We start from the raw sequence: 15,807 nt of genomic DNA, 5'->3' as shown, positions 1-15,807 counted from the left end.
ATTATTGTCATACACACCATAACACATATTACACAATCTTCCTGTGCACCAGTTTCGATTAAAAAAATACCCACATATACCAATGGGATAATTCCTGTATCCACCAATTAGCTACATGCAACTCCACTTTCACCTGGAACAGCTCAATAAACCCCCGAAGGAAAGTACAGTCATCTTCGAGCCCATCATCAGGCTGACACTCCTCCTCCTATCGGTACTTCATCAGGCGGACATTCATATTTGCCTTCTTCCATCCTTCGTACTGTATTATCTACCTCCTTCGCTAGCTCTTTAGTAACTCATGTCTTTCATCTTGAATAGTTGTTCAACATCTAGCTCTATAACCTCTTTTTGTAGGCAATCTACACATCATGTTAACATCAGGACACCCATTAAAGCCTGCTAGACATGGATCATTTCTGCACTTATAAAACACCTTGGACTATACTTCTTGTTCAACCTCTCTCTCCTGTTCTTACTCTTACTTCCTTCCAACATTTTGACACAGTGCATTGTATGTCCCATCATTTAAGCTATTTCCAACTCTTCTATTATCACAGGTTTACCCTTCATCCAAAACTTCCTACGTTCAGTGGAATCTCTACAATACAGCATACAGTGGTCATACAACTGTTCTTTCAAAGTTGCCCCAAAGTCACTATTGTATACCAATTTCCACAGAACAGTTACATACCCCCCCTTATGTTGCCTCTTTACATTATCATGTTTGGTTGACTATTGTCATTCAGCCTCCTCAAACAGATTTCAAATGAATGAATTTCATTTTCATCTACACTTTCTGATCCTTTTCCAAAGACATTTTGGCCTTCCGCACCAACACAATGTAAAAGTAAACTTTTTGTGTTCAGTGACCAGGTTCAGTACAATCAGTGCAGTTAAAGGAAGCACAACTTTTTGTTGTTTCCCCACCTTAATGTTTACTCTCCTTAGGAACTCAAAAGTTATGCTGGTGCCTGCACCTCCTGCATCACTGTCAAACACACCCTAATGTTACACAATCAGCATGTGTAGCACATCATTTCTTAGTTTCATCTGTGTCAATTAGATACGCAAAGTTTCAATAACAGCCTAGCTTATGCTTTCCGTTCTCCAATATTTTCAATTTTTAGGAAAGAGCAAAGTGAGGAACAGGCACATTAACTTGCCTCATATTAATAATTAACAAGAATCAATTAATGCCAGGAAAGCAACAAACAGTCATCCCAAGGAGCCCTAACACCCTAGAGCACTCACCTAGAACTAACAAGATCCAAATGCCTTTAATGGATTTTGTATCATCCAACTATTAAAGCCCTCTGTATATTAACAGGCTTGTCATCAGTTTCCACACTGCCTGACTAAAGGCAAACATCTCTCCATTACCAGCGCCAGGCCTGCGCCACATGGCATCCACGGTGCACTGCTACATTCTCTTGCAGCAGTGAATCTGCACTAGTTCCATGAGTTTCCTTGTGCATGTTCAGTGGCCCATCTTTGAAGAGGTCATGAACACTGCTGACTCACACTGGTCTTGAGGGCTCACTGTTATTGTGGGGCCGTGAAGAACTACCTGCAATTTCTTAAGCAAAGCATAGTCCCAGAAGGGAACTTTTCTGCCGCAGGAGAATGCAATGCTTTATGGTTTTAGAATCCTGACAAAACTGTTTCAATCCACACCAACCCTCAATGAAAACAACAAACCCCAACCAAGGCAGCAAAGTCCCAGGAGTTCCCTACCTGCTAGATGAAAGTGTGGAAATTAAAGATAAACATACTGGTTGGGAGGAGAACTGGGTTTTATCAGCTCTTGAATAAATATATGGGGCCTGTCAGAAACCCGTTTAGAGGGCCACAGGGCAAGTAGGAGCCACTCGGCCCAACTGATGTCCTGGGCCCAACATACTAAGGGCTCTGAGCAGCTAGGCCAAGTATCTCATCAGCACTTGCGTCTCGGTAGTAACGCAGGTCAGGTAGTGCAAGGCTTCTCAGAGAGGATGTAGGTGTAGGGTGAACACAGTCTCAAGACTCAAAAAACATCCAATGAGCCCAACAAATAATTGTCCAATCAGATTCTTGCTTTTAGGTAAAAGTAGTACTTATATATAAAAACAAAGTGAAATGCAGCACACCACAAATAATATACACAGTCTGGTTAAGGCAAGTACACTAGCGCTGCCCGAGTCAGCTCATGAGTTCCACCTTCCCATCTAAGGTTCATAGGTATTCCCCATTCATGTGAGTCAACACCCAGGCTAGGTCCTGCTACCGAAGTCCAGTCTTTGAAGTTCCACAGTAGCTTTTTGGAAAGTTAAGTGTTTCCACACTGTAGCACTTCAGACAGAGTAAGCTCTCCCCAGAGGCCCGGTGGACCAGTATTTAGGGCCTGATTGCGATCTCGTTCGGAAAGCATTCCTACTGAATCGGTTCTGGAATGCTTTACGGAGAACTCGGATGGGGGGAGTCCGAAAGACTGATTTGGATGTATCTGGATGCTTCCAGATACGATTCAACTGGACTCCCATTGACTTCAATGGGAGCCTTTGTTCCGACTGACAACACAGGCTCCCATTGAAGAAAGGGGTGGCTGGGGAAAACCTTGCACACTGTGGCAGGCACCCTATGGTGCCTGCCACAGTGTCCACAGTTGGAACGGGGGTCCCTTGGGTACCCCCATGGGCCCCATTCGGAAGGCCCTGGGTGAAGGGGTGTCTGCTATGGGCCCCCAAAGACAGATTTTGACAGCTGATTTGTTCCTGAAAAACCGAATCAGAATGGCTGTCCGAATCGGTAATCTACTCGCTCAGAAACCGAGTCCATAGAGCTGTACGATTTGGCTCCAAAAGACGCCTCCTGTCCAAATGCATTTCGGAACTGATTCAGACAGCCCTAACAGTTTCCAGGCATCGATATCTGTGGTTGGGGAGTGTGTACAATTCGGTCGGAAAAAAGGGTCTGGATCGGATTCGGCAAACATGAATCAGATTCAGAGCCCTTCCGAACAACATCGGAATCGACCCCTTAGTCTTACCTCTCCCGCTGGAGTGGCAGTTTGAGAGTCCGGGCATTCATCAGCAGCCTGTCAATGAGCAAAAGACTGGATGCTGCAGTCAACGCTGTAGGTGTCCACAGTGATCCTCTGGTACTACGGTAAGTCTCCCTGAGTTCGGTGACAGGTCTTGGGTACCTGGAATTCAGATGGTTGAATCAATTCTCCTCCTTCACGGGTCACAAACCCGCAATTTCTTTACAGCTGCATGCTGCTCCGAGAGCAACGGCCTTCTCTCCTTGCAACTGCCTCCTCCTGGAATAGGGGAATCACACACAGAGACACACTGCGTGAAAGCACCTTCAAGTTACTATATTGCACAGGACAACGGCCCTCTTCTCAGCAAAGTGATGCACCAGAGCGATCACCCTTAATCTTCACTCCAACCCCCGCCTGGCATACAGGGATTATGTGTGGTAAAATCAAGGTGGCAGCCCTCTTGAGGTTACAACACTGCACAGGGTGACAACCCTATTTTCCTCACAGCCCTACACCATAGTTACAGCTCTTAAGATTCCACTGACCCCCACCTGTCATACAGGAGTTACAATTAGCACACCTATGATGGAGTCTCTATTCCGGTCAAAAAAACTGCACAGGGAGTACCCTGTCTAAAAACACACTGCTGCAGAAGGGCGATGGCACTTAGGATTCCCACTGCCCCACCTGGCATACGGGGCCATGTACAATGTACAAAGGCAAGTGGCTCCATTGGTGCAGTGGTCCCAATGGACAACAATCTCACACTCAGCCCTTGGGATCCACTCAATAAGATCCACCTTATGTCCTCAGCTCCCTCTGATTAGCCTCCTTCTCCTCACAAGGTCTTCTGATCTCAGATCAGACAGAAGTTGGTGCTTCAGGGCAAGTGATATTGACTCTCCTTGCTAATGTCCCTTCCCCAGAAGGGAGACTGGCAGACCTGTAGTGCCTAGTCCTGGTCACTACAGGCTGAAGTTGTGTTGCACTCCGCTACATTGAGGTACATCTTCAATTTGACACTTTTGGGAGGCTCAAGCTCCCCATTTTATAATTCGTTTCCAGACATAAATGTAATTTAGTACCTGAGTGTGATCGTGGGTGGACAGCGGACTGGAAAATCAGGCGAGGAGGCCGGATATAGTGAGCGATAGTGTTTTATTAAGTCTATACACAGTGGGCTGCGGTGACCAAGGAAGGGGTCGGGTCCAATGTTGGGGCCGGCGGCGTGTCTTCTTCTCTCTTCTTCCAAAGCTTCCGAGGGGTAGATGGGCGTCCTGGTCTTGCGTGTAGCCGTCTCTGGGTGGTCGGAGAACACCTCGGAGGGCAATAAGAGAAGAAATGGGAGCCGTTAGTAAATTGGACTCGTGGTCCGATCCCGTCACCGATACCCGGGTCGTGTGAGGAAACGAAAGGGGAGTGAGGGAGGTACGGATGGAGGGAGGAACGGGCAAGAGTCGAGGATGGGAAAGCAAAAGAAGTGCACAGGGTGGTGGGGAGAGGGGTGCTCTTTATACAGTGCTAGGTGGATATCTATATACAAACTGCCTAGTGCCTAATGGTGACGTGCCTAGGATAGTGGGGAACAATTTACAGCGAGAGGGGATTCCTACTATATACACAGTGCACCTAATGTGCTCTTAAGTGGAGCTGGTACTCACGCGCTCCGCCGTAACTCTCGTCCAAGTTACGGCCGCTCTTCAGCCACCTCCGTGGGACTCCACCACTCTTCGGTCCACTCCTCGCTGTCGCCGTTCCCGTCTTCTCCGTCCGTCACCGCTCCAGCCGAAAGCTCCTGCCACGATCCTTCGACGCCGTCAGTCTCTCTCCTTCCGTCTTTTCTGTCTCCGGCGGGCTGTAGGGAGGCGGGACTTCCGGGGTCGTAGGATAGTCCTTCCGGTTCCTCGTTCCACTGGATTGGATCCTGCATGGGAGAGAGGGGCGGGATTTCGGTCGTCATGGACGCTGTTGTTGGGGACCCTTTGCGTCTACGCAGGCATGATGCGGGGCGAGGTGGCAACAGAGGTGAGGGGTCGGCTCGGGGTCGGGTGTCCCGAGGAGCGGGATCACATTCCCTTCCCCTAGCTGTCTTTCTTGTACCCGGTGAGGAAACAGGGTATCGAGACAGATAATCAGCGTTACCTTGTTCTAAGCCCTTCCGATGTACTGTTGTGAAGTGGTAGGGTTGGAGGGACAAGAACCAGCGAAGGACTCGATCATTGTGCCCTTTATTCCGAGCCATCCACTCGAGGGGAGCATGATCGGTGTAGATGGTGAACTGTCTCCCTTCTAAGTAATACCGAAGGCTTTCCACGGCCCACTTGATGGCGAGTGCTTCCTTCTCTACCACGGCATAGTTTTTTTCACGTGGGAACAGTTTCCTACTCAGGAAGAGAATAGGTTTCTCGTCTCCCTGAGGGTTTTTTTGTGATAGGACCGCCCGAGTCCTTGTTCGGAGGCGTCCGTCTGTAGTATAAAGGGCAGGGTGTAGTCAGGGCTTACTAACACAGGATGGGAGGTCAGAGCGTTTTTCAGTTCGGAAAACGCCTGTAGCAAGACGGTTGTGGGCGTTTTAAGAAGGGCATCTGTTTTCACTGATTTTTTTAAAAGGTCCGTGAGGGGCGCTGCTCTTTGGGAAAAGTTGGGTACGAAGCGTCTGTAGTACCCCAATAGCCCCAGGAAAGCACGGAGGTCTCTTTTGGTCTGAGGAAAAGGGAGGGATTGAATGGCTTCAATTTTACTCTCCTGTGGTCTTATTAACCCTTCACCCAGGAGATAGCCTAGATATTTAACGGTCTGTGCGGCTAGAGTGGTTTTCGCAGGGTTTATGGTGAAACCATAATTCCCCAGGGAGGTGATGACCTGTTGAAGGTGCTCTAGATGTTGGGTCCAGTGGTCACTGTAAATGACAATATCATCAAGATACGCGCCTGCGTATAGTGAATGAGGCCTTAAGATGGTATTCATGGCCCGTTGGAACGTGGCTGGGGCACCATGAAGACCGAAAGGGAGGACTAGAAATTGATACAAGCCATCAGGGGTGGAGAAGGCCGTCTTTTTTCTGTCCTCTTCTCTGAGGGGGATCTGCCAATACCCCTTACAGAGGTCTAGCGTGGAGATATATTGTGCCTTCCCTATACGTTCGACCATTTCGTCAACACGGGGCAATGGATAGGTATCGAAAGTGGATATTTTGTTGACCTCCCTGAAGTCTATACAGAAACGGACAGATCCGTCCGGTTTGGGTACCAGAACTATCGGGGAGTTCCACTCGCTGGTGGATGGTTCGATGATTCCCATCTTTACCATCTGTTCGGTCTCGTTTCGTATCACCTCTCTGCGAGCCTCAGGGATTCTATATGGCCTTTGTCTGATTACCTTCCCGGGTATTGTTTGTATACTGTGTTCGGTGATGGTCGTGTGTCCCGGGGAAGAGGAAAGCACATGTCGCAACGGAAAAAGGACTGTCTCTAGTTCCTGTCTCTGTTGTGACGTGATATCGCGGTCAATACAGGGGTTGAAGGAAAGGGGGTCTGGGTAGTGTGCTCCTGATAAAACCGGACGAGGGCCTTCCCATTTTTTTAGAAGATTGACATGATATATTTGTGTCACCCCACGGATATGATCAATGTCTATCTCGTAGGTGACCGGGGTCACCTGACGCAGGATGGGGTAAGGGCCCTGCCACTGTCCCAGGAGTTTTTGATCAGAGGAGGGTAGCATCAATAACACTAGATCGCCTGCTACGAAGGTTCTGGGTTTGGTGCCTTTATCATATTGTCCCTTTTGCTTGTTCTGGGCATTCTCAAGGTTCTGGCGTACTATGTCTCTGATGACTGATAGGTGGGTTTTTAGATTCTCCATGTACTCTGGAAGAGGCCGAGTACGGTCTGGTTCGGCTTCCCATGCTTCTTGGGCCATATCCAGCAGGGTACGAGGGGGTCGCCCATATAACAACTCGTAGGGCGAGTATCCGGTGCTACTCTGGGTAGCGCAACGGATGGCAAACAGGGCCAGGGGTAGCATATCCTCCCACCGTTTGGCTTCCAACCCCAGCAGTTTCTTAAGGGTCTGTTTCAGGGTGGCATTGTACCTCTCGACGAGTCCGTCGGTCTGGGGGTGGTATGCAGAAGTACGGATTTGTTTGATTCCTAGGTGGGAGCAGACCTGTTTCATCAAGGCAGAGACAAAAGGGGTACCCTGATCGGTTAAGATTTCTCTGGGAAACCCTACCCGAGTAAAGACTGAAATGAGGGCCTTTGCAATGTTCTGTGTGGTGGGCTGTCGCAAGGGGAGAGCTTCAGGGAATCGGGTTGCATAGTCCACAATGACCAGGGCGTAGCGACATCCGCTGCGGGAAGGTAACAGGGGTCCAATTATGTCCATCCCTACTCTACTGAAGGGGACATCAATCACGGGAAGGGGTTGTAGCGGTGCCCTAGGGGGTCTGTATCTACTATGTCTCTGGCATACTGGACATTCTTTACAAAACCTTTTGATGTGTTGGAAAATCCCAGGCCAGTAGAATTTATCCAAGATTGTTTGACTAGTCTTTTCCTCTCCGAAGTGGCCTCCCAGAAGGTGACTATGGGCCAGGAAGAGTACCTTCTCCTGAAAGGGGCCGGGGACCAGGAGTTGGGGATTCTGTTGGTTCCCACCCTTGCGATATAACAGCCCGTTTTTCTTGAAAAAGTAGGGACCTACGATAAGGGGATCCTCTTGTTCCACAGCCCTTCCCCAGGCTTCCTGTAATAGAGGGTCTTCCTGTTGGGCTGCCCTAAATTCCCGGTCCGTGTGCCAAGGATGGTCATCCGGGATCACTGGATAGGCGCCTGTATATTCTCTTCTTTCCTTTCTTTTCTGTGCTTTGGATTTGATCGGTTTGCGTGCCTGTACAGGGGAGGACAGTCCATTCGGAAAGGGTGCTTCTTCCCACCAGTGGGTCAAGGATTCGGTGGTGTCTCGTAACAGTTCCGGTAATCCTGGATAATCGCTCCCCAGAATCGCCTGTTCCGGTAGGGTGGGGATCAATCCCACAGTGAGAGTGGTACCGGGATCCTTGTCATGTCGGACCTTTACCTGGGTGGTCGGATACGTCTTGGTATCCCCGTGAACACACTGAATGGCTACCATGTTAGAAGTAGGTTTAATAGGGTGTGATAAGGCCTGGGGCCTGAGGACGCTCTGTCGACACCCGGTGTCTGTTAGGGCCATTAGGGTTTGTCCATCAAAACTCACTGGACATCGGAACGGAGGGGGGGTGGTCCCTGGTACGGAACACACATAGTTACGTGCCAGACCAACTTCCATCGGCTCTTCTTTGTGCGGACAAACTCTGGCGATGTGACCGAATCCGCCACAGCTGTAGCATTGTGGTCCAGGATTGACAGGACGTGGTGCCATTGGAGCGGGGAACACAAGTGGTGGGTCAGGCCTTCTGGGAACAGAGGGACGAGGAGGTCGAGGACCGGTAGGAGGGTGTGATCGGTGGGAGTGATCTTCTCTTCCCCTCTGAACTTCCTTGGCCCGGCTGTAGGCGCTTGCAATTTCAATTGCCGTGTCCAAGGTCAGATGGGCATGCTGGCGTACCCATCTTTGGGTGTTTGGGAGCAGGGATGATAGAAATTGTTCCAAGTATATCTTTTCTAGAATGTTCTCTTTAGTGGAGGTATCTGGTTTTAGCCAGCGATTGGCTAAGTCTTTTATACGGAAGGAGAGGGCTCGAGGAGTCTCTTGGGGACCTTCCTTTACCTGTCGTAGTCGGACTCGGTAAGTTTCCTCGTCAATACCCAGCCGTTCAAGGATGCACTTCTTAACATCTGCATATGGTGTGTTGCCCTGAATGTTCGCTTGTTGGTAGGCGGCCTGGAGATCCCCTGTTAGCAGAGGTCCGAGATAATGAGCCCATCGATCGGCAGGCCAGGTGGCCGCCTGTGCTAACCTTTCAAAGTTAGTAAAAAAGAAGTCAGGGTCCTCCCCCGGCACATACTTCTGAAGAACCACCGACGGGAGGGAGGACATCGGTCTCGGTTGACCTAAGACGTCGGTCAATTTCCCCATGGCTTCAACATGGGTGGTACCCTGTCCCTTTAAGACATCATGGAGTTGTCCACGGTCATCCTCCGCTGTTTTTAGGAACTGCTCCATGAGTTTGCCCAGCTGTTCCTGGGACTCCGCTATCCTCTTCATCACGGCCTCCATACCTCCAGTTAATCCCACTTCTGACACCAGATGCGATCGTGGGTGGACAGCGGACTGGAAAATCAGGCGAGGAGGCCGGATATAGTGAGCGATAGTGTTTTATTAAGTCTATACACAGTGGGCTGCGGTGACCAAGGAAGGGGTCGGGTCCAATGTTGGGGCCGGCGGCGTGTCTTCTTCTCTCTTCTTCCAAAGCTTCCGAGGGGTAGACGGGCGTCCTGGTCTTGCGTGTAGCCGTCTCTGGGTGGTCGGAGAACACCTCGGAGGGCAATAAGAGAAGAAATGGGAGCCGTTAGTAAATTGGACTCGTGGTCCGATCCCGTCACCGATACCCGGGTCGTGTGAGGAAACGAAAGGGGAGTGAGGGAGGTACGGATGGAGGGAGGAACGGGCAAGAGTCGAGGATGGGAAAGCAAAAGAAGTGCACAGGGTGGTGGGGAGAGGGGTGCTCTTTATACAGTGCTAGGTGGATATCTATATACAAACTGCCTAGTGCCTAATGGTGACGTGCCTAGGATAGTGGGGAACAATTTACAGCGAGAGGGGATTCCTACTATATACACAGTGCACCTAATGTGCTCTTAAGTGGAGCTGGTACTCACGCGCTCCGCCGTAACTCTCGTCCGAGTTACGGCCGCTCTTCAGCCACCTCCATGGGACTCCACCACTCTTCGGTCCACTCCTCGCTGTCGCCGTTCCCGTCTTCTCCGTCCGTCACCGCTCCAGCCGAAAGCTCCTGCCACGCCGTCAGTCTCTCTCCTTCCGTCTTTTCTGTCTCCGGCGGGCTGTAGGGAGGCGGGACTTCCGGGGTCGTAGGATAGTCCTTCCGGTTCCTCGTTCCACTGGATTGGATCCTGCATGGGAGAGAGGGGCGGGATTTCGGTCGTCATGGACGCTGTTGTTGGGGACCCTTTGTGTCTACGCAGGCATGATGCGGGGCGAGGTGGCAACAGAGGTGAGGGGTCGGCTCGGGGTCGGGTGTCCCGAGGAGCGGGATCACACTGAGTCTTGGAAGTTTGTGTTATGGGGGGTGCCCATTCCACTGTCTTAGAATGCAGTCTATCACAGCAGGAGTGTCTCCAATATTGATAGCCCCAAAACCCAGGCCATGTGAGTGACTAGAGGATCACAACCTGGGTATTAGCCTCACTAATATATTTTAATCAAAATGTTATGAAGACCGGACCCCTAATCTTTATGATTCCATTATAATCTATGTCTCCTTTCTGATATTTGCCATGCTTTGATAAGTGACCTCTTTCAGAATCAAGGAACCCTTTTAAAGTGTTCTTCAAGTGTGTGGGTCACATCCACCCAGCTCTCAGGAATGCAGCAATCCACAAATCTGGCTGGGGGGCTCCCCACCTCCACTTGCTTCATTAACAGGCCCAAAATGGAACCCAGAGACTTACCTCTATTGTACCATATACAAGTATACATACATCCTTGTGCACGCATGCATAAAACACACACGGAGGATCTCATGTACTGTACCACTTCACAGAAACACATACATCCCAGCGTGTTCACCCCGACACAATATAACTTCCATGTATTGCACCACAGACAGGTACACCAGCTTGCACACACAGACACACACTGACTTCCATGTGTTGCACGAGTCACAGGTACAAATTCATCCCAGCACGCACACACAAACACACACTGACTTACATTCATTTCATCACTCACAGGTACACATATATTCCAACATGCACACACAGAAATGGGGGCACTGGGCGGTGCTACATTCATCCTAGTATACAGGTCAGGAGTGAGTTAAGCACACAGCAGTGGACTTTAACATGAGAGGGCCAATATGCTTCACTCTAGTGACACAGGTAAAAAGGCTGCTCCCTCTACTCATCATTATAACTTGAAACATAGTACGCTGCCACCACCGCCCTTGTGCTGCTTAACTCCCAGTGATGGCAGTAGCCTTCCACCACATGAGGGGTAGAGATTTGGGTGCCTCTAGCCCGCCTAAGCAATCTGTGAGACAGGCCTAAGTCATGGCACATACATATGATTTGTGTTCGCCCATGACCAAAAATTGGTACAAAGATTCCAGATTTCTCTGCAGCTTTGGCACTCAAGGCAGGGCTGCACGTCCATCACCATGCAGGGAACTTTTCCATCACAACAGAAAAAACAGGTCTAGCTCCAAAACTTTCTGCTATTCTTCATCCTCTCATGGGAAAGGCTTGCAAGATACCAAAATGTGTTTTGATATTTATAAAACTATCTGTGTCAAAAAAGATCCTTCCTCCTGCTTTAATGCCAGGTCTTAACCACTGGGCTTCTGTGAACCCCAGTGAATCACTGACAGAAGGAGGGGCCCCATGCTAAGCAATTTCTACAATTTGAACCTCAAAAAAGTATGCTCAAATTCAGAAACAGGTACACATAAACAAAAATAAATTAGGACATATTTAATTATAATCACCAAAATAAACAAAAAATGAAATTTTAATTTTAATGGAAAGAATGTTTGAAAATGTGACTTTATTTCTAACACACGAAGGAATATGCTAGGGTTAGCATACCACTTTGTATTTTTTGGTCCTAATGCATGCTGTCTTTTTGGCGGCGCATTCGATCATTTGTACCAGATTTTGTCTGCTGTACTTGCATTGCTTTCACAAATCAAGTTAAGGATATCAACTAAATTTTTAGCCTTCAATTTCAAATGCCTTTAGATTTATTAAGCATTTAAAACATTTTAATTTTCTATTCAGTTTTTTTTTACTTAGATGTCATTTAATAATCTGCTAATATTTAATTTTCGAAACAGTTCGAACTGAGTAGGTATAGCGGACACCCAGTTGTCCTTGGACTAAAGGTTAGGAATCACAGCTAAAAGTTTCCCATAAAGATTTGGTGTAAAAGCTTATGTTTTGAAGAAATTACCTTTGTAATTTTTCCTCTATCTTGCACTGAATCCAGACAAGGTTTCTAAAAAGAAATTCACAGTCCGATAGTGCATTGCTATAGAGGGAGGAAAGGCATGACTGAGGAAACACCTTATTGTTAAGACCTGAGATAATCTGGTAGAGGATTGCAAGGCTAGCAGCAAAGATGATAGTCACCAGCCCTGAGTTACCTACCCTGCACTTTATATACTATTCATTTGGCATCACCTTTTACCGCCCCTCTATATTTACATGACATGTATTTGTTCACATGTTTTTAAGGCGAGTGCGCAACCCGCTGTTCTTGTTTTCACTTTATGGGACGCATTAGATTCATAAGCTGTTCATAAGCTGTTGGGCGCTACTAGCTGCTGAAGGTGGGATGGGGTAAATCGTTTCATTATTGTTTGTTCATTCATTTTCATTATTGGTGCTTACTAACTTACTGATCACTGGTCCACAGTTGGAACACTCCAATTGTATATCATGTCACTGAGTGAGTTGGGCTTTCATCCCGTATACAACTTGATTACATGAGCCCATAACAAAATTTAAATTAAAAACATTCACAAAATGTAAATTAAAAGTTCTTGTTAAAAATATGAAGCCTTAAAAAATGTGATATAATAATCCAACAAAAGAGGAGCTATCCAAAGGAGCTTGCAAAGTGGAGCTCGAATTCCCACATTATGGTGCATATTATCAAGGGGGTTTATCTCCGCTTTTTTTGGCTTTAAAAGCCAAGAAAGCGGAGCTAAAATTATCTCCCTGTTACCTAGCTGTCGCTAACACCAGTTAGCGACAGCTAGTAGGAGATAGCGACCATATTGGGCCCCACTTTGCATGTCAGTGATATTTATAACTAATGACATGCAAAGTGGGTGTGCCAAGATGTTAGCGACTGGAAACAGTCGCTAACAGTTAGCGAAAGCTAGTAGGAGATAGCGACCATCTTGGACCCCACTTTGCATGTCAGTGATATTTATAACTAATGACTTGCAAAGTGGGCGTGCCAAGATGTTAGCGACTGGAAACAGTCGATAACATCGCTATCTCCTATTACCAACTTATGGAGATATTCGCGCTAAGCGCGAATATCTCCAAAAGCTAACACCTGCCCTGAGCAGTTCTTAGCCATGTTATCCAATGGGAGGTGGATAACATGGCTAAGAGCATTAGCTCGGTAATGCATGAATATCGTTGACTTTTCAGCGATATTCATGCATTGCGGCCGATTTTTATTGCATTTGCGATAAACCTTGGTAATACCAAGGTTTATCTGCGATAAAAATCGCAGCAGCTGAGCGGTAATTTATTGTCTCTAACCAAGCAATAGCGATAATTATCCCTATTGCTTGGTAATATGCCCCAAAGTCCTTTACTTTATCATTGCACGTCCCAGCTCCAAGCTACTGCCGCCCAGCCACCGGTGTTTGTGCTACATTAGAGTCCAGTATATAAAACTATTTATTTCCTGCACGTACTACTTACTCAGCCTATATTTATTTATAGGTCATGTGCATCCTCGGTTGTATAAAACAATCAGTGCATAACTTAACTATCAAATGAACTTGGTTCCATATGCTGTTTGCCTTTATTGTCCTCAAAAACAAAGGAAGAGATTGTATCAGTGCTGTGTTTCTGTTAAAAAAAATTGTCTATCTGTTAATATATCCATTCTTTATTTCTAGGTGTTATTTTATCTGTTATTGTGTCAACTGATCCTGAAAAGCCATCCTTTTTACTCATACTGGATGGAAAAACGTTCACAGAAATTGCCCGCGCCTCGGTCAACGTGGATATGCACCTGGACTTGCATGGCTGCTTCATACCTGATGAAAAGTGAAGGCCTGGAGCAAATCAGGCACTGGACCAATATAAGGACACTTGTTTAGGAGCTTATGTGCTTAGTGACATAAAGGACCATTTGGAATATTGCAGAGGATGGACAACGCTACTTCATGAAGCAATGGTAGCTGCAAAAAGCTATCCATCTGACATGCCTGTCACTCTTCGGCTAAAGGAAGATGCAATATGGTTCTTGAGGAGACTCCATTTTGCACCAAATAATTTTGAGAATGAAACAGAGAGGATTTGATAACACACATTAAGGCCGATTCTATCTCTATCTAGTAGCAAATCTGCAGAAACCACCACCCTTATGTACAAAAGTAGAAACTGGAAATTGCATTCCAGGATCTGAAGCACAGATGCAAGCACAGTGATGCTGCGGCTTGAATTCATGATGCATTATGAAGCTAATGCACAAGAGTACTTTTTTCGTGGAAACTGACCATGAACTGATTCTAAAATGGCCACCTATGGAACATTAAAAAGCGGTCACAGCCATCGCTTCTGGTTCGGCCCTGTGTTGGATGCTGACATTACCGCTGGCTTGACTTATGGCAGTACAATGACACTGCCCCACTGCATGGCACAAGGACAGAAGTTAACAGGGCACTCTGACATCTGGGATGAATTAGGGCACTGTGTTAACTGCTCATTTATCTTTTCTCTGCTGGTACAACAGTGCAGTGCCTACAAAAGCTAATGTGCTGATGAATGTAAAGGAGGGTAGATACCTCCCAACAATGCTATACATCTATAAACTATTCTCCTTAACCTATATTGACAAGATTCAGTCAGGTGGCTGAGCATGGAGTCTACATTTCAGTGGCCCACGTGGAATATTTACCATTCCATGGGCTAGCCCTGCCTCTTTGTTAGAAGCAGTTTTCAACCTGATGTTATTCCTAATTCTCATGTGCCTTATAAGAGCTTTTAATCTGTAGTGGCTATTAATGAATATGTGTCATCAATTATTTTTTTGCCACTCTCTTGAAAGTGATAGGAGCCTTTTGAAGTCTGGGGCTTGAAACGATAGAAATCCTAAGAACAGGTATAGCCTGTTCAATCTACGTGAGCGTCATGACTTTTGCTCCTTGTCAATGGACTCCAACTCCAAACTTAGTCACCTCTAAGTACACTTGTGGAGGTTTCAAATCACAATTCAAAGGAAGATCTTCAAGGGCAATCAACGACGTATAGCTCAACAAATGTATACACAGGTTTTAATTATCTGATAGCTTTTTGTTAGTATGTGTGTGGCCAGAGACGATTTTTAGTTCTATAATCATTTAGCCAAAAAACGATTTAGTCTTAAAGATGACGTTTTAAATCCAAGTTCTTGGGTACTGTAAGTAACACTTTCCTACTGTGAAGGTTGACATAAATTCAAAAGTAATTAAATGTGTTACACCCACTAATTCTAGGGCCCTATTGATACTTTACTAGTAGCACTTGCGCATTCGAGAAGCATTCTGTCACGCTGTTTGCAAATCTACCTCTTTTTAGTAAACTCCTACTAGATGTATTATTATTATTAATAAAAAAATAAACTGTTCATTATTTACTATGGAGAATATCTTCCTTGACCTAACCCTCTGCAGTTTCCTAAAGAACGGACGTGGAACTTATGTGGAACCCATCCCAGTGTAAGTGTCAAACATATAGTGATGTTTTATGGTAGACATACCTAGTGTGATATTCTTGTTTACTAGTCTCTAAAAAGGCCGAGATTCTCTGCACGACGGCTGATCAACTGCAGTTTCGGTCAGTTTTTGTGCTTCAGCAGCAGATTTTCCTATTGTTAGTGATTAAGAATGAGTG

General features: G+C 46.8%; 1 protein-coding gene across 1 annotated transcript in view; it reads left to right on the top strand.

The window, feature by feature from the left end:
* Positions 1-15,551, top strand: part of BCO1 (beta-carotene oxygenase 1) — a 234,403-nt gene extending 218,852 nt beyond the window's left edge. The window contains exon 11 of the mRNA XM_086945084.1: positions 13,830-15,551. Within this exon, the coding sequence (XP_086801210.1) occupies positions 13,830-13,984 (155 nt within the window). The 3' untranslated portion in view covers positions 13,985-15,551. The remainder of the gene's footprint in view (positions 1-13,829) is intronic.
* The last annotated feature ends 256 nt before the right edge of the window (positions 15,552-15,807 follow it).

This window comes from Lissotriton vulgaris, chromosome 12, assembly GCF_964263255.1.
Source record: "Lissotriton vulgaris chromosome 12, aLisVul1.2, whole genome shotgun sequence".
NCBI classification, from domain to species: domain Eukaryota; kingdom Metazoa; phylum Chordata; class Amphibia; order Caudata; family Salamandridae; genus Lissotriton; species Lissotriton vulgaris.
Note: the sequence above shows the minus strand (reverse complement) of the source record. Positions and strands in the feature narration are given on the sequence as shown.